General features: G+C 35.5%; 2 protein-coding genes across 2 annotated transcripts; both read right to left on the bottom strand.

The window, feature by feature from the left end:
- Window positions 1-1,552: 1,552 nt before the first annotated feature.
- Window positions 1,553-3,366, bottom strand: LOC140875568 (transcription factor TCP23-like). The gene has a single exon (XM_073279285.1). The coding sequence runs from the start codon at window positions 2,894-2,896 to the stop codon at window positions 1,673-1,675; it is 1,224 nt and encodes a 407-aa protein (XP_073135386.1). The 5' UTR covers window positions 2,897-3,366; the 3' UTR covers window positions 1,553-1,672.
- Window positions 3,367-4,701: 1,335 nt separating this feature from the next.
- Window positions 4,702-8,139, bottom strand: LOC140875567 (probable alkaline/neutral invertase D). Its single transcript, XM_073279284.1, has 5 exons — window positions 7,996-8,139; window positions 6,602-7,038; window positions 6,049-6,480; window positions 5,388-5,946; window positions 4,702-5,273 (listed from the first exon to the last, which is right to left on the bottom strand). The coding sequence occupies exons 2-5, from the start codon at window positions 7,025-7,027 to the stop codon at window positions 4,978-4,980; spliced, it is 1,713 nt and encodes a 570-aa protein (XP_073135385.1). The 5' UTR covers window positions 7,028-7,038; window positions 7,996-8,139; the 3' UTR covers window positions 4,702-4,977.
- Window positions 8,140-18,330: the final 10,191 nt, after the last annotated feature.

The raw sequence follows: 18,330 nt of genomic DNA, 5'->3' as shown, positions 1-18,330 counted from the left end.
ACCTGAGTCGAGTTTATAAAATACACCACCTATAGTGTAAATTATTGTTTATTATACATGTGTTTAAGTTGATATTGATGTGGGAGGCATATAATACATGGACTCGGTTGATATTAATGTGGGAGACAAACACCTATATTACATGATACAATAATTATATATTTCTATCTAGTTGTGGCACACAATGCGAGTTATCTGTGAAAAAATATATAAAAAAAAAAGCATTTTTTTTTATTTTTAAAATAACATTTATAATTTTTTGAAGTTGAAATGATAGAATTAATTTTTAAAATTAAAATGATAGAAAATAATATATAAAATTGAAAGAGGTTTATCAATAAAAGATAATGCAGTAAAATCATTTTTTTTTTCTCGATAAAATGGAGGGTATTTTTAGGAAACCAAAAATTATACCATAACATAGTATCGGGTGCTAATCTATTATAATAGTAATATATTATATACATAAGGTGGAGAATACATTATATCCTTAACCAGAAAGGGGTAAAAAAAAAAAAAGATATGGGATCATAGTAACCGGTAAAGGAGACAAGGGATTGGGATTTTTATTTATTTTTGAGAAATTTTGATGAGGCGACTATTTGAGTGTGTAATAATTTGGAATAAATTCTCTTTTTCAGTACATATAAGAAATAAAAAAAAACATATAAAATTTTAAGTAAAAAATGGCGTTAAAGCGAATAAAAAACAACTATAAGCTTCACTAAGATAATGTTTAGAGAAAGATTATAAAAATCAATTTTTAGTGTTACTTTAACAAAATTTCAAAATTTTGTTAAAGAAAAAACGAAAAGTATTTTCCAAAAGTTGTCGCAAATACTAACTAAAACGAGATAATAAAAAAGGCAGACAAAATAAAGTGCCCTTATTATTCCTCTTTAAATCTTATCCTCTCTTTGCTTTAATCATGCAAACTATTCACATGCAAGTGGAAGCACTCACCAAGCGATTCAAAAATGACCTCTTCTTCAATTATTGAGTACTAGTTAATTAAGCATTTCTTGTTTGTCTCTGAATCATCCTAAAAATGACTTAAGATTAGACTTCTAGGCATGTTTGGCCTACACAAGTAAAAATAATATTATTTTGCCAAAGATAAATCCATGTTTGCATATTTTCAGGCAGAAATATGGTGTCCAATACTCAAATTTAAGATGACCCGAAATTTGGGAAGAAAATTTAGATTATAATCAACAAAAAAAATGATTTGACAGGTGGGTTCCAAAGAATGAAAACAAAAGTCCACACTTGGAAAAAGTCAAACATCACCCAAATATATCCACCAATCAGATTGGAGGCTTTAATTCTGCAGCTTTTTGTGCAGTACTCATAAATAATAATGGAGTTGGGGAATAACATGCCACAGTTATCAAGATTTTACAGTCTACACTTGCAGACTTTACCGCATGGAGGGACATCATTGTATCTTGTAAGGAATTTTATTTCCATTTCAAACCCAACATCCTCAAGTCGTTGATGCATTCGAGGGAACATGAAACAGAGCCGGGTTGAAAGCTCAGACAAGATAATATATGCACGCAGTCTTGAATATTAAATCAATCCGAAAACACTACAATTTATTGAAAACAAGAATAGTAATCAAGAAAATGGAAGGGGTTGTAAGAATATTGAGGTAGATCCATCGATATCACTATGGAGAATCTTTAGGATCTTCGTCGCCGCTGTCGCTGTTTTGCTGCTGACTTTGGTGGTGGTGGTGGTGATGGTGGTGGTGTTCCAGATTCATTCCTAGGTCGATTCTACTATCGTTGCTGCTGTTATATGCATTCATGGAGGCCAACATTCCCATGTTAGTTTCTGTAACGCCTAAACCCAGCTGCTGGACTTGGGGTTGTGCCTGCTGCAGCACCATGGAGCCGATCTGGACTGGATTGAACCTGCCCGCGCCAGGAAACTCGAACCCACCTATTCTCTGCACGTGGGAGGCCTTATACTGCCACTCTTGTTGGCCTACCGGTGTGGTGGAGGCCCCGCCGGTCACTGGAAGCATCCAGAAAGTGTTCCCCATATTGGCAGCGGCAGGGGCCACAGCCCACATGGCGGGAGCGGAGATATAGTTCGAGGAATGAGCCAAACCGGGTTTCGGGTCTGATCCCGGTTCTTGGTCTTGAACTCCGCTTCTCCCCGGTTTAGGCGACGAGGCACCGCTCGTGTCTTCTCTGAATCGTTTTTTCATGTAATTCTCATCTGGGTCTAGCCCAAAATTAGTGCTTGATGAGGTGAGCTGGGGGTGGAAACCCAGCATGCCAGTTGTTCCGCCGAGGAAAAGTGGAGCGGATTTCGACGGTGGCGCTGAAATGGTGGTGCCGCTGCTTCGCAACGACACGTTGAGGGTCGAGAAGTTGGCCGGAATTGTGCCTGTGCCGGTGGCGGCTATGATTGCTGGTTCAGCTTGGTGTAACAGCCACTCTATCGTTTCACCATCAGACTTGTGACCTAATTCCCTCGTAAGCTGAAAAACGCGAGCTGCACACAAGGCCGGCATTCGTATGCGCCGCCCACGGCCATCCACCTTCGTGTGGCGGTCTTTGGACGGTTTCTTGACAGCCTTAACGGCCAAAGAATTATTGTTGTTGCTGTCTGTATTGGTGGTGGTGGTGGCAGGAGGGTGGTTTGTGGTGGCGGTGGGGGTGGAGGTGGAAGACGAGGGGACTAAGTTTCTTGATTGTTGCATGGAGATGGAGCCCATACTGAAGGGGCCAAGGGATGGGGCTGGACCTGACCCAGAACCGGGTTCGGGTTGACTTTGGGGGCGATGATGGGGAGAGACGAGTTGTAGGGAGGAAGCTGATTCATGGTGGTCTGAGTTACTACTACTGCCTTTGTTTTTGGCATGTGGCTCCATGAATTCCATATATCTATTTGGTTTCTTTACTGGATTGTTCAATAAACTTTTTTTTTTTTTTCTGGGCACTCTAAAACATGGTCCAAATCCAATAATCAAGATTCAGAGGTAGAAAGAGACAGAGAGAATGAAAGATTAGGCCTCCTTATGGATCAACTTGTTTTTGGTTGAGCCAACTGAACAAGTGAATGTATTGGTGTGGTTGACTGGAAGAGAGAAAAGTTTGTGTCTGTGAAGCTATGGAAAAAAAAGTGGAATGAGTGTGTGTTAGCTGGGAGACGATTGTGGGGGTCCATGTCTAAGTGGTGGTGGGTACTTTGGCAGAGAAAAAAAGACGAGTAAATGGTTGCAGATGCTGTAGCCCACTCGTGGGGTCTTCTTTTTTATATACACATTAGTAAAGGGGAATTAGTACAGTACAGTTCAGCAGCCTTCTTTCTTCAATTATGTTATTGCCCACACACACACACACACTCAAGGCTCCTACTATTTGTTTTCTGTAATGATGGGGATGAATTATATTGGCCTTGTAGCATCCACCCAAACACTTCACCAATAAGGAATTTCAGTTACGTGGTTACTTTTTTTGAAACTATATTCTAAGTTGCTAATTATATGGGTTTTTCCTATTCAGTGTATCGAATAAGTTCGTGGAAAGAAAAAAAAAAGTCGCGAAAATATGCAAATAACTTGTTGGATGATTTAATACTGATGTGGAAGAAGATATTTCAAGTGTGAAAGCTGGAAAATTTGATTGAGAAACAAAGAAATTTTCTCAGCCAATAGTGATGGTGGCTAAAGTATTTTTGTAGTCCTTTTCACTCTTTGTTTTTTACTCAACGCCTCTTTTTTCCTTGTGGGATGTGCAAATGATTAAATAATAATGCGTAGTGTGTGAATGCTGATGATGACCATTAAGATGACAATCATCGAGTTCAATACTTGAATTTCAATACAAATTTTCATTTCCATCATTATCGTAAAGATTGAAGTTTTGCCACAAATTTCAATATAAAAAATTTTCATAAACATAGTATTGAATGCAGTCAAAGTAGAGGCAGCGGGAAGTAAATAGGCACACACCCCCTTTAAGCAGGAAACAGAGTACGTAGAGGAGAGAAAGAGCAGGGACCATTTGGAGAAAGTGACATGAAGAAATTAGAGCCACAAAAAGAGATGGAAGGATATTTTTTTCAATAGATTAATGGCTGTGGACCTCTGCCTCTGCCTTTGGATTGGAGTGGACAAGCTAAGGTTTGGACAGCTCAGGTGAGAGAGATGATAATATCACAGCATCTAAAAACAACAAAATCCAGCTCATCTCCACACTTGCCCCACTCTAACCCCCTACCTAATCACTTCATTTCTCCGACCGACCCCCGGGGTTTCCATCCCCGTGGTTCTGGACTTATCGAGGGCCGGACCGAACCGAACCCATCGTTCCAACTCGACCGATGATTCGTGATGTATCACAGTTGAAAACGAGTTAACTCGACGTTGCTCATCTTAAGATGGCATATGTACACACTATGTCACATTTGTATCCTATAAAGAGATCATGGAATGTAAACATGCACCGCAGGGTAGAGTTCCAAGTTCCAACTCCCAAATGACCAAAACATCTTTTTTCTTTCCGTTTTAAAGTTCGTAATAAAGGCATGTCCCTACACAGAAGAGTTCAAAGAGGAAAAATAAATACTCTGATATTTGCATTCAACCACCATCTGACAGCACACTTCAGTTAAAGTTAGCTTGGTAGCTGATGCTATTTTTTTAAGTGCAACTTGTCCATTGTCATCATGTATCGAAGAAGATTTCCAAATGTTTTGATCCAGCATTCGGAACTTTTTTTTTCATTTTTTTGCCAGATCGCCATTAGTTAAACGCATGCATTCCAAATCTCAAATCCATGTTACAAAATGCATTTGAAAATGAGGCACAAATGATTAAATGTCTATATTATTAAGAAGAAACCTCGAATTATGCTTGTCTTTGGAGGGCACTATTAGTACACGTAACAAGCTTTTCGTCGAACCCGCAAAAGAGGTTTTGTTCTTCTCTGATGTTACTCTGTGCGGCAGAAAGAAACTTCAGCAAGTCCATGAGGAGGATCTCTTAATAACAGGCTTCATTTGCTTGTCTTCTTCAAGGGAGATCATTCCCAAGTGTGAAGGATCCTCCAACATCATTTTTGCCACAAGATATCCAGCAATAGACCATGTTTGGTACTTTCTTGCCTGTTTGCCTACGTATCTTCCTAACTTACCATCATAATATTCAGGCCAGCTATCCTTGAGCAGACGGCTCTCGGCAAGATCTATTGCTCGTCTTGCGATTTGTGGGCGTCCCGTTTTGATACAGGCCGCTGTTAGCAGCCATAGAAGTACTGCATTCCAGATGCATACAATGTCATTAGAAGAGATGCACGAGTTGATGCAAGCAGATGAAAATACACAGTGAATATGATATATCAGATGAAATGAAGAGAGATTGGAAAAACCTGGCCAAGATCCTCCATTATGATAGCTCCATCTTGTATTCTTTGGATCACATCCGGTAACAATTCGCCATTCATGACTTTCAATTGCTGGATAACTAATTTTTAGAGGCATTTCTCCGACTAGCTCCTCCCATCTTGATTCTATAAGGTCCATTATAGCAGAAGCTTGCTCAGGCGTGGCAAGAGAAGACAAGATGGCAACACAATTTCCTAAGGCAAACCATCTAAAATCCATTCTTGCAGGACTAACGTTGCCTATAAAATAGCCGCCCCGGTTTGGCATAAAATCGAATACCCACTCAGGGATCGAATCCGGAATCACATTAAACTTATTCACGGCCGTATGTGAATATTCTTCGGTCTTATACCGATATATGTCGTTTAATTGTTGAAAGTCAAGCCAAAAGTAACTTCTCATGTGATAACTCAAGGCATGCAAGCGCTTCACTATTCTTTCGATGAACTCTTTGCCTTCGGCATCAGGCTTCAGCATTGCCAGAGCACATCTCAGTGCCATAAAAAAGAGTGCTTGAATCTCAATGGGGTAACCATATATTCCCTGTTTAAATGAAATGATGTTGTAAGAATATAAAACGTAAATCCAAGCTGGAATAAAAACATTAGACGGTGTTATGAAAGAGAGGTTTCTATGTTAACTCACCATTCTACGATCAATCATGGAACATCCATCTGCACATAGCAAGGTAGGAAATGTATCGAATCCTTCGGATAGACACAAAGTCATAATAAGTCTCATGCCCTTTTGACACTCTGGTGTCTCAGACAGAGATAGGTCTCCTGTAGATTTGGTATATGCACGAAGAAGAATTATCCACCAGAAACCAGAATCAACTGGAGCCACTCTTCCAATTGCACTTTCACCAAAATCTGCAACTATAGTATCTGTTTTGCGAACTGGATCGTGAAGAACTTTGAAACTAGCTGGCATAACACCCTCACCAAGTTTAAATCTATCTACTTTTTTCTCCCACCCTTGAAGTTGAAGTGTCTTCAGTAGGAAATTCTTAACTATATCAGGTTCACCATTAATCAAAAAGGCCAGCGCACTTGGTACAAAATCTCGAACAAAAACCTAAAATCAGTAGACAAAAGCAAATTTTCACTTTGTCGAACACCTTTTCTCCTCACAGATTCACAGTACTAGAAAAAATAGATAGAATAACAGTTTCTTGCTTTCTCTAACAAATTATTACCTGGTCATAATTCAAGACCTCCTCGGAAGCATGATCATAAGCAGCAATTGTGCCAACTGGTTGGCCCCTAAAGGAAACCAGTGAGCGTCTGAGCGCTTCCCAAGCATCAGCAACCATCGGGTGTGGCTCGAAAGAATTCCGAGCAGATGAAGTAGGGGTGTCCAATGCGGATCGTCCCGGAGAATATGCACTCTCATAATTCTCAATAGCTCTGGACAAGCCTATGGATAACTCACTTAGAGACCTCTCATCAAAAGATCTCTGTCTCTCAATGTTCAATCTAGGCTTATCAAGCAGCTTGGAGAGATCATAGTCGGTCAAATCAGGGATCGAGCAATACGAACTCACATTCTTAAGGCCAGTAGTCTCTTTTGCCCCATCCATACCACTCCTCATACCATCCACAATAACCTTAAGACTATCCATCTTCCGTTACTCTTTCAATCACAAAGAGGAATTTGCGGTTAGATAAAGATGAAGAACACATAATGGCACTCACAAGCTAAAATGATGGGGGGAAAACGTCTAACACCTCACACAAGAAACCTTTCTTGATCAAGAATACCATGGAATACGGAACAACAAAGGAAAGTTAAAATGTACATACATAAAATATGATAGTTAGGATTTTGATTCATGATACCTAAAAAGTATCAAGTCAAAATGGAAATGAAGAGGTAATTGGCAAGAAAGGGAAGGTAACAAATATACCACCATATTTAAAAGATCTCGCACAAAATTATTATTAAAAAAGAAACTAATTCATGTGGCACACAAAAAGAAACATAGCTGTTCCCCCGTTATATTAATCTAGCTCCAAAGTTAACTGTTTTACAAGAAGCATACATGCACAAGCCATAGTCCACCTAAAACGGATAAAACTTAAATCCCACCGACCTTCCAAACTCTTTTCAAAAAACTAGCACTGTACGAAAGATTGGAACTTCAATCACCCCTCCAATAATGCTGCATAATCATAAAAGAGAGCTGGAATTCCTAATAAAGCTCCAACAAAATAAAAAAATGTACACAAAGACTGAATCTTTACAAGCAGGTATAGTCTACATGATCATATCCTTCACCACATAAAGCCAGAGGGCAAAGAAGAAACATGTTAAACCTTAAAATATCCACCAAAAAACATCAGGGAAAGGGTGGGAAAAAAAAAGCAGAACCCGTATATCTCGAGCAATGGTAGAAGCAAATACTGCGGGTGTAAAGAGATTTAAGAATCTAAAGGGTGTCCTATAAAAACATCCAAACTTCCGGAGATACATCAGATCTAAATCTGTCCTTCTAATTCCCCCAGAAATGAAGAAAACACAAACACAAACACGGAGAGAGAAGCTTCAAGAAATTAGAATGTAAGAAACACAATGTGGAAGGAGATATACCTGGGGGCTGGCGGCCGGCGGGATTAACGGAGGAGAAAACAAGAGATTCAGGGGAGTCAAAATGGAGAAGAGAGGAAAAAGGATCATGTTGGCGGAAGCTTGTATATATAGACCAATCAACCAACCAACCACCAAGGAAGAATGAAATAGTGTGTGAGAAAGAGCGTGTGATAAACGAGGCCTGAAGAAGCAGGGACCCGTCATTATCCAATTAAATATTTAATTAATAACACTAATTTCAAAGACAACTTTTGTATTAAACTGCCTTAATTGTCCCACTCATATTTCATTATTACAATAGACTTTTGTGCATAAAATTTTGAAGACAACTTTTGTATTAACCAGCCTATATTCATTATTACAGTAGACTTTGTGTGTATTAGCCGGTTGCCTCACCTACCTCGGTCAATCAAGAACAATTAACCAAAGAGACTATATAAAATCAATTTTATCAATCAATGCGTGACAAAAATAAGATTCTCGTTATTTTATATTTTTTCTAATAAAACTATTTTCGTATACATATTATATAAATATATTAATATTTATGTTATATATTTGGACGGAGGAAAAAAGAAACGTGAAGCGAAGAAAAATTAATAGTTGAGAAAGGACCAAAGGGGAGGGTGCGGTGTGGGTTGTTGAGTATTACAGGCACGAGGAAATTGCCGTGGACTAAACGACAACCGTGTGGGCCTAACGATGTCGTTTCAGGCCTTTAATTTTTTTTTTGTTGGGACTTTTCAACTTGCCAACTGGATAATAATAATAATAATAATAATAATAATAATAATAATAATAATATGCTTTGGTTGTTTGTTTGGCGCTTTCTTTGTGTATGAAATGTATATAAATGAAAATCTGAGAATCAGATAAGAATATTTTTCTCTTACAGTGCAAGAAAAGAATTATATCACTGTCGCCATGAGGATGTTTTATCACATGATGGAAGCAAAAAATCCTAAGCATTTTATGGTTGTATCCAAAAATCTAAAATTGATTTGGATATTTGATGTTCATAAAATATATATTGATCTCAAATAGTCAAACATAATTTACTAAAGGAGTATTTGCAATCACTAAAAAAAATGATTGTAAGCTTTTGGCTTAAAAAAATCATTTTTGTGTGTTTTTAAACCTAGATTATGTGTTAGCTTATGCTTAACATAATTGAAATCCAAAAGCTAGTCATGTGGTGATTATGATTCTCCAAAAGTGATTTTAATAAGAAAGTTATTGTTTTTTTTCGAAATACAATAAGAAAGTCATTGTTAAAATCACTAAAATCACTTATTTATCAAACACTACCAAAATTTGATTTTTAGATTTTCACATTTGTTTCCAAACACTAACAACTTTTGATTTTTTTTAACTTTTTTATAATTTATAAAGTAATCACTTTTACAAAAGCACAATTTATTGCAAACACTCATTTAAGTGTTTAAAAATATTATTTATGTTTCCATACAAAAAATATACTATCTATATACAAAAGAAGTTAACGAAAAAAAATAACTCATCCAGTTTGTCTCAATCGCGATTTGTTTGTTGTTCATGTTATCATTATGGTAATGTCCTAATGTTAAATTTGAAAGCCCAAAATTGATTTGAATTTATGATATTCATAAACATATAAGGATCTCAATAAAAACAATCTAGTTTCTTTTAGAGTAAAAAAAAGAAAAAAGAATCTTGTTGCGTAATTGTCGTATTTACTTTTTTTTAAACGACAATTGTAAGGCCCGAGATTATTTGATCTAATTCAAAATTAATTAATTTCAATCCTAAATAATTTAAGAATATTAGAATTTAAATCAAAACTCTAAATATTTCCAAATTAAATATACTCGGATTAAAATTAATTAATTTCGGATTAGATCAAATAATCCCGGGCCTTACAATTCTCCCCCTCTAAGATCGGATTTCGTCCTCGAAATCTCTTGCAATCGATACGCACATAAGATAAGGAATAAGAGAAATACTGAATAAGAACTCATATCAGTAGAATAACTCAGAATAACACTGTCTCATATCAGATTCATCTTCTCAATAACTTCTTCAGTTCTACGACGACTCCACTGATTCAATTCTGAGTTGCTTTTCTTCCTCATCAAATATTCGTATCATATCATCTTTTCTCCTCATCAAATATCTGTGTCAGTTGTTCGACATAGATCAATGTCTCATCAAACTTAATCTCATCTGACTGAAGTACAGAAGTCTCATTCTAATACGTTGTGAATATCAGAAAGAAATGGAGACAATACAATTCACTAGGCAAGGTTGCCTATTCTTCAGAAGTTTCATAAAATTCAACTATTCGCGGAGGTAATTTCTTCGCTTGCCAAATCAAACAATGCTTCTGAAATAAAAGAATCTGCAAACATACTCGGTCTCCCTGTTCACAACACAAAGGTCGGTGTCTGATCTGTGTATGTTTTGCTTCTCGATCATCAACTATCTTCATTCTCTTCTGAATAAGCTTCTCTTTCTCTGTCATCATTTAAAAGCATATACGATCTAATATCTGATACTTCTGAAATACTATCTCAATTCAGAGAATTTCTGATTTTCTTATCATTTCACAATTCAGAACAGTAGCACTATGTTCGTCAGATAGCTGTAACAGAACTTACAATATTCAAGTGGCAATATGAGTCATCTAATACCGAATCAGGTATTAGAATTCTGAGCATCTTCTCAACTTTTGGATAGTCAATTCAGACAATCCATCGATAAGAGAATGGTAGAATGGAATCACATACAACCAATTACTCAAAAATATCTGACAATCGATGCCACAATCTATCAAATAAATCTAAAGTCTTAAACTCGACAATAGATTTTAGTAATTCCTGTCATCTCATCATGTCATTAACTTCTTTTACAGATATCTTGTCCTATCTATAGCATAACCAATACAACATATTCTTGCATTTGGTAAAATCTACTTCAAGCAAATCGTAAACTCATAACGATCAGGATCACAACAGTACAATAAAACTCAAAATAGTACTCTGACATAATAAATCACAACCTCTCTACCATATCATCGAGTCATATCAATTCCAGAATCAAACTCCTTTGGTGATCTTTCATAACAAGGAATAACATTTCTCGTACAGCTACTAGCTATTTCATCATATTGTATAACTTCCAATACAACATATTATTCCATCTATAAGAACCATCAAAATTTATATTGCAATCTCATGTCGATATAGATAGTTTCAGAATAAAATTCAACGGAATTTGATCTTCTTTCGATTCGAAACTACTAAACTGTTCATAAATCATTCAATTGATATCGTTCAGTCTAATTCATTGACAGTTTAGACTGTAGAACAAAGAATTCTATCTGATCTGCATTCATATCTCATCTGTTAGAATCGACAAATTCTATAACTGCTCAAATCCATCATCTAGTCAAGGCAAAAATATAACAATTCATCATTGTGGCCTTATTCAATTTCTGAAAATTAGCACAAAATCTCACTGATCTGTATTTCTTTCAATTCTTTCAATTCTGTTGGTGTCATTCTATACGGTACTTTAAAAATCAATAATATACCTGGCATCATTTCAATATGAAATCCATCTCACAGACTGAAAGTAATCCCGAAATTTCATCTGGAAAATATCAGTAATTCCCTAACAATTGACAGATCAGTCAATTTTGGACTAGCTTTCATCATATCTGTTGCATAATAAAGAATTCCCCCGCTCTTTTCTGCAATAATCGAATCATAGATAGAATAGATATCAAAGGAATTCGAAATTTCAAACTCTTACCGTAGAATTCCCATCCTTCCATCAATTCAGTTCTGAATCTCATAATTTTCTGAATCAATCCACGACATCCATGTACTTGGTTAACATATCTAAACCGATAATTTAGTCAAAATCTGACAAACCAAACACAATACAGTCTATCTCTCTCACATTACCTTCAAACTGTAGTATACACTTCCTGACAAATCTGACAGAAATAAGACCTTCCCCCAAAGGTAAAGAGATTACAACTACAGAACATATGTTGCAACTACCAGAGACTCCTTGGCATTGCTCAGTCTGATGTCTTCCTCCGCATCGATTACAATACACACCGGTATAATTGGAACTCATCTATCTTCCACTAGAACTGGGGAAACTACTCCCTGCTTTCTTGAACTTTTTCCCTCGAGCTTTCAAAAATTTTTTCCTCCAATTGTTGCTGCCACCGCTCCCATATTCATGAATCATGAAATTAATATTATGATTTGAGATATTAGAAACCGGGTCGTCACAACAATCAAAAGTAATTTTTAGACATTTAGTATTTTTTTGCACCAAACACTCCGATAAAAATATTAAAAATAAACATTTCTTCTTTATAAAAATTTAATAAACATACACGTCCTTAACATTTATAAATTTTGCACACTTAATTACCCCAAAAACAAACGATGATCAAATTAGTTGTCAACTCACTAAATTAACCTTGTTTAGATTTAAAATGATGATAAAAATATTATTATGTTTGATGAGTATATTTATTTTATGCTCTTAAATTTAATATTGAGTTTTATGTAAATTTTAAATATCATAGAAAAATAAAACAAAAGGATTATCATCAACTGGAAATTAATTTTTTTTAGATATTTATTTGAAATATTTTCTATATCCATCTGATAAATAATTTATTTTAGATATTTTTTGCCTCTTTGAAATAAAAAAATGATATCAAAATAAATTAATAATATGAAAAATTAAAAATAAGAATAAAGTGAATTTTTTTAATAAATATTTTGTCATTTTTGTGAGGAAAAATGGTTGTATTAGGATAGAAGTGTTGTATTTTAACAAATCCAAAAATTATTATAACCATATAAGAGCAATTTTGTATCAAATGTTTTATATTGTAAAGAAAATGTATATCGAAAATGCATACCCAATTAGAGGGAAGACGTGTGTCAACCAAATCAATTAGAAGGGTAAAAACATGCAAATTTTATAAAGGGTTTATTAAAGGTTAAGGGTGAATATGTTTATTAAATTTTTACAAGATAACGTAATATTTTCAATATTTTACGTAGGTATTTGATAATGAGAGGAAAAAAAACTCGTTAAACATATATTAAATATAATAGACGTCACTAAAAATATAACTCATCCAGTGAGTCTCTATCGTGATTTGTTTATTGTTTATTTTTTTAATTTTTTTTAGAGTTGTGATTTGTTTATTGTTGATTTGTTGTAAACCATGTTTTATAAAAGGGTGCAGCTGCGGGAATAGAATTCCGTGATATCCATTTGAATGTATATTTTTTTATTTTTTTGTACCGTGCCGGCTTTGGTCTGTGCGCTGCGACAAAATGCATACTACAATTGGAATTTTAATTTGAAATAAAAACAAAATAATGGTTCACGAATGCGGTAATTTTAAATGTCCATATAAATATTGATCTTACAATAAATTATTGACGATGCAAATATTATGTTCTTGATTTAGTTGTCTGGGTTCAATGAACTTGACTCTTTTGCATATGACAGAATTTCTAGAAAGTAGTTACAACTTTTCTTTTATAAAATTTACAAATTTCAAAATTTTACGAAAAAAAAAAAAAAAGTAATTTATAAAAACTATCTCAAACATCATCCTACATCTGGCGGAAATTACCTAAGTTTCCTTGGGATTGAGAAATGTAAAGGCATTACTCCGAATTCAAGAAATTTGATTCTCCGATGGAAGTCGACGTATTACCCGAACAATGTCGTTGGGGAGGCTAAATCAATTTGATTGGCTATGATAGGCCCCAACCATCATTTAGGAAGAATTTTTTATGATTTTTTTTATACATGTTGATCATGTTAACCATATATTCATGACCAAAAAAATTTGTAGTTTTAGTCTATATGTTTGTTTTTTTATGATTTAATTTATTGCACTAAACACATCAGCATAATATCGAATAAATAATTAAATTTACAATATAGAGGATTAAAATTACATAAAAACATACAAATATGATCAAATTTGCAGATTTTCTCTTTTAATTTTTTTTAAAAAAAGCTTCTAGAATCAATAAATGTACTTAATTATCAAACCACTCGATTTATGGTTTCACATTGTAATATATCCATAACAATGTCCTTGAAAGTTAGACCATGCTTGGTTCCCACCGTATTATTAATTCCAGATGGACCACGAATATGACATCATGCTTCACGAGCAGTGTTCATACATCACATGTTCTCAATCACCATGATATTTAATAATATTGGAGATTACATGGCATCTTCTTCAAGTGGCCCAAAGGCAAAATAAATGAATGATATCTCATCTATAACAAAACATGTAAAGCTCGCGTCGTTTTCAACCTTTCCTTTCGATTTTGGCAATACATTTTATATTTGGCGATTCTATATTTCTCATTTCGACTCAACCTAATATTTAATTTTATGACAAAAATATTGATTTTTATTGTAAATATTAATTAAATCGATGTATTTTATGAATACACGTTTGTGATACTATATCACGAAAAATCTATAATGGCAATGCAATCTTTGAATTGTGAGACTTTGTTTTGGTGTCTTCATGTTGGTGTATTGATTTATGTCCCACATAGGTTGGCTAAATAACCTGGACCTCTTTATATGAACAAGGGCAAACCTCACCTCTTGAGCTAGCTTTTGAGATGAGTTAGGTTCAAGTCATATTTTTAACATGGTATCAAAGCCCGGGTTCCCGTTATGTGCTGGACGGCCCATAGTTGGCCTCATCCATCCCATTGTTGGCCACCAATTAATATATTCACGCTTCAGTCATTTCATTCCTAGGAGTAAGAAGGGTGTGATGAATTAGGTTCAAATTTAATTTCTAACACTTTCTCTACACGACGAAAAGATGATGTGGAGATCTTATCCATATAGAAAGAAGACCATAGAATGGGGGAATATAGGTTTTGACTTCGAGGAAGACTATAGAAGGGGGAAAATATTGAAAATTGACCCAAGACTTTTCATTTAATAGTAGGAGTCACAATTTGTGGGCACCATTGCCAAATCAAATTTAATTCGGACCAAGACTTTTTTTTAAAGTCTCGTGTCGATTTGAGTGTCGTGCACCGAGCGTGTTGTCCCACTTGTGGGGTTCACGTATCTCAAAAGCATGATTCTCCCCATCTATGCTTTTGGTTCATGTCTAAGTCTCTACCTCGAAACGTTTATATATTTGTTTTTGTCCCGAAGATGATGGCGGAAGATGATAGTAATTAGTAATCAACAAATTTATGCATGGAAAAAAATGTATGATTGATATGAATTCTTAAGTTGGTGGTAACTGTGTTATGTAAGAAGTAATAAGGATACTGAACAAAAAACTACCGACAACATGAATAAAACTTTTCTTAACAATGAAAATCGAAAGATAAAAAACAAGATTAGTTAAAAAGCTAAATTTAGTTGGGTGATTTGTCTTTTCCGTGGTTCTTCATCATAGTCCAAATTGTAGTTAACCACCTATAAAGTGGATTGGGCCTTGATACCTTCCAAATGAGTCCATCACTATTTAGACTCGATTAGAGTCTATAGCCAAGAAATAAGGCTCGGGTCCAGATCTAAATGGTAAGATTAGCCCATAAGGATAAGTGCTGGAGGCGAAACATGTTAGAGTTGGAGTTGGAGCCATAACCAAGTGAGGTGACAAGGGTGAATGTGAGCTAAAAAGTGAATAAGGAGTTAGGGATGTTTTGAGAGTTTGGAAGCCAAAGATAAGCTTAGTTGAGGTCTTGAGGATGACGCTGGAGGAGGGATTAGCTAAGGTAAAGAATACCTGAGGTGAGTGAGCCCTTAGCCTAAGCTTCTTCTCAAGGGCGAGACCCCTTAACTTCAGCCTCGCCTCGAGGGAGAGGTAAACACTTTGAACCGCCCCTCGACTCAGATGAACAAGCGCGTGAATCTCACTCATGTGGTCTCATACGGAATATGCGTGGTTGCCTACCTTCTCGCCTATAAATACCGGGTTTGCTAACTTCATTTACAACTTATTACTTTCATTTTGAGGAGACGCCCAAACTCTCATATCCACTTATTTATTTGCTGAATCTGACTTGAGCGTCGGAAAGGATATGCCGAGACACCCTCTTGAGTCTCGACTCCCTCTAAAACTCTTTGATTGGTTTCAGATTCACTCCGAACTTGAAGCTTAAGGCTTAGTTTGAACTCGGACGTTGAATCGGACCCTCCAATTTTAATGAGTATTAGGCCCAGTTTTTCTAGCCTACTAAAGCTTTTGAATTTCATTTTTCAATGTAGTGGGCTATTAATACTCTTGGCCCGAATATCTAATATTGGTCAGAACAAAAAATCAATACGACACGATAATACAATACATTTCAAAAGATCATATACATTGTTAGCTGTGAATGTAATTCCCAATTCGTGGGCCATTATCACAGCTCATATGATATATGACTATACGGCCCAAGAATTAGCCCAAAATCATAGATAAACGACAATTAACAAGCCCAGGTCCATTTCATTCAAGATATTTGACCTTTGAGTTCCACAGTAGTCAACCGGCAGCTCTCACTTCCATTTTCGAGCTCTGATAAACCCAAATTTTTACTTCATCAAAAGCAATTCAAGTTATCATTTAAAATGGTACTTTTAGCCTTGTTTAATACCCCAAAATTGTACTCGGGATCTCTCAAATCCAAGAAAACCAATATTCTTTGACAAATCCATAGAGGGTCTTGCAAACCCATCCCAGAAAACTGGAAAAAAATGGCGGACAAGCGAAATCCCGTTCTTCATTTTCAGTTGTCTCTTTATTTGAGGGGACCAAAGCCACCAAAATTATAGGTAACCCCTTCTAAGCTCCCTCAGTTATTCGATCTGTGTTTATTAGTACTCATTTTTTGTTGTAGTTGTGTAGTTGGTGATTTATTTATGTTGAGGATGAAAGATATTTGCTTTACATTCTTGAGATAGATTATTGAAGGTTAGAGCGGAAGGATGAAAACGAATTTTTACATGTCTAATATATACATCGGTTGTATGTATGACAGCTCAACAACATAAATATCCACTAACACTAAGTGATAAAAGTTTAATTTATGCATACATTGTATAACTACACATAAATATATATAAAAACTAGTATAAAAATTCAACCGTCCACACGATCCTCTGCGGTAGTCTATCACTGACTGGCCCACCACCGTCTACCTTCATTTACAAATTACAACACTGATAAGAATATAAGATTATATTAAACTCCCCGTTTAATCTATTGACTAAAAATTTTACGTAAAAAAATATTGACAAGTCACTTGAATTTATTCTTTCCCATCACAGAACAAATGGACACAACAACCAAACCAAAATCCGAACTTTCTTACGTCTCCAAAGAACAGAAACTCCGGCCACGCTCTAGGGACTTCAAGACGACAGTTCACAACCACTGCCATTATCAGAGATCCACCACCAAATCCAATTTCCGACCCGACCCCCCATTGTGCTAGAAAATGAAATTTGTAAAAATTGATTTGCAAATGTACCGGTAAGATCTCAAACAATTAAATTCTTTGTTATTGTTATCGTAGAATGTCTGAGAATTTCAATCTTAGTTAACCTGATTCAGAGTTTTGAGAACTCGCCCCAGGCTACTGTTGTTTTGCTTACTTGTCAGTGTTTAGGTCGAGTTATATTGGGTTGGGTCGAATATTGCAAAAACTCGACCAAACCCAATACAACTCGACTCAAAACAAATTGATCTATTATCGCACCCATGTTTTCAACATAACTTCATGGCTTGACTATCTTCGGGTCGAGTTTATGTTGCTTTGAGTTGAATTTTAGAAGCTCGACCCGTTCATGTGCAATACAACTCGACCGAAAACAAATTAATCGAAACACATTCCCGCACTCACGTTTTTAACCGAATTTGTTGATGATGGTTTGATTATATTTGGAGCGAGTTTATGTTTCATTGGGTCTATATTTAAAGGCTCGACCCATAACCCATTCGTGCCCAACCTTAACTCAACCCAGAAGTAGAAAAATTCATAATTTTTTCAGCCACAGAATAATGTCTTTTTTTTTTACCTTAGTTTTACTAAATATTTATTTGATTAGTGATATGATACGATAATATGTATTGTACATATTTAGATCCCCACCCAACTTATAAAAAAAATATTTGATTGCAAAATGACATTGGGTATCACTACACGGGCACGTTTGAGAATTTTTTTTATTTTTGAATGAAAATGAGGTGGAGCGGTGCCGAAGATTACAACAATTCGAACTAGTTGTTGTGATTTTTGATGAGTCGACATGTGTATGATT

The sequence above is a fragment of the Henckelia pumila genome, chromosome 1 (genome assembly GCF_033568475.1).
Source record: "Henckelia pumila isolate YLH828 chromosome 1, ASM3356847v2, whole genome shotgun sequence".
NCBI lineage: Eukaryota > Viridiplantae > Streptophyta > Magnoliopsida > Lamiales > Gesneriaceae > Henckelia > Henckelia pumila.
This window is presented reverse-complemented; position numbering and strand designations above follow the sequence as displayed.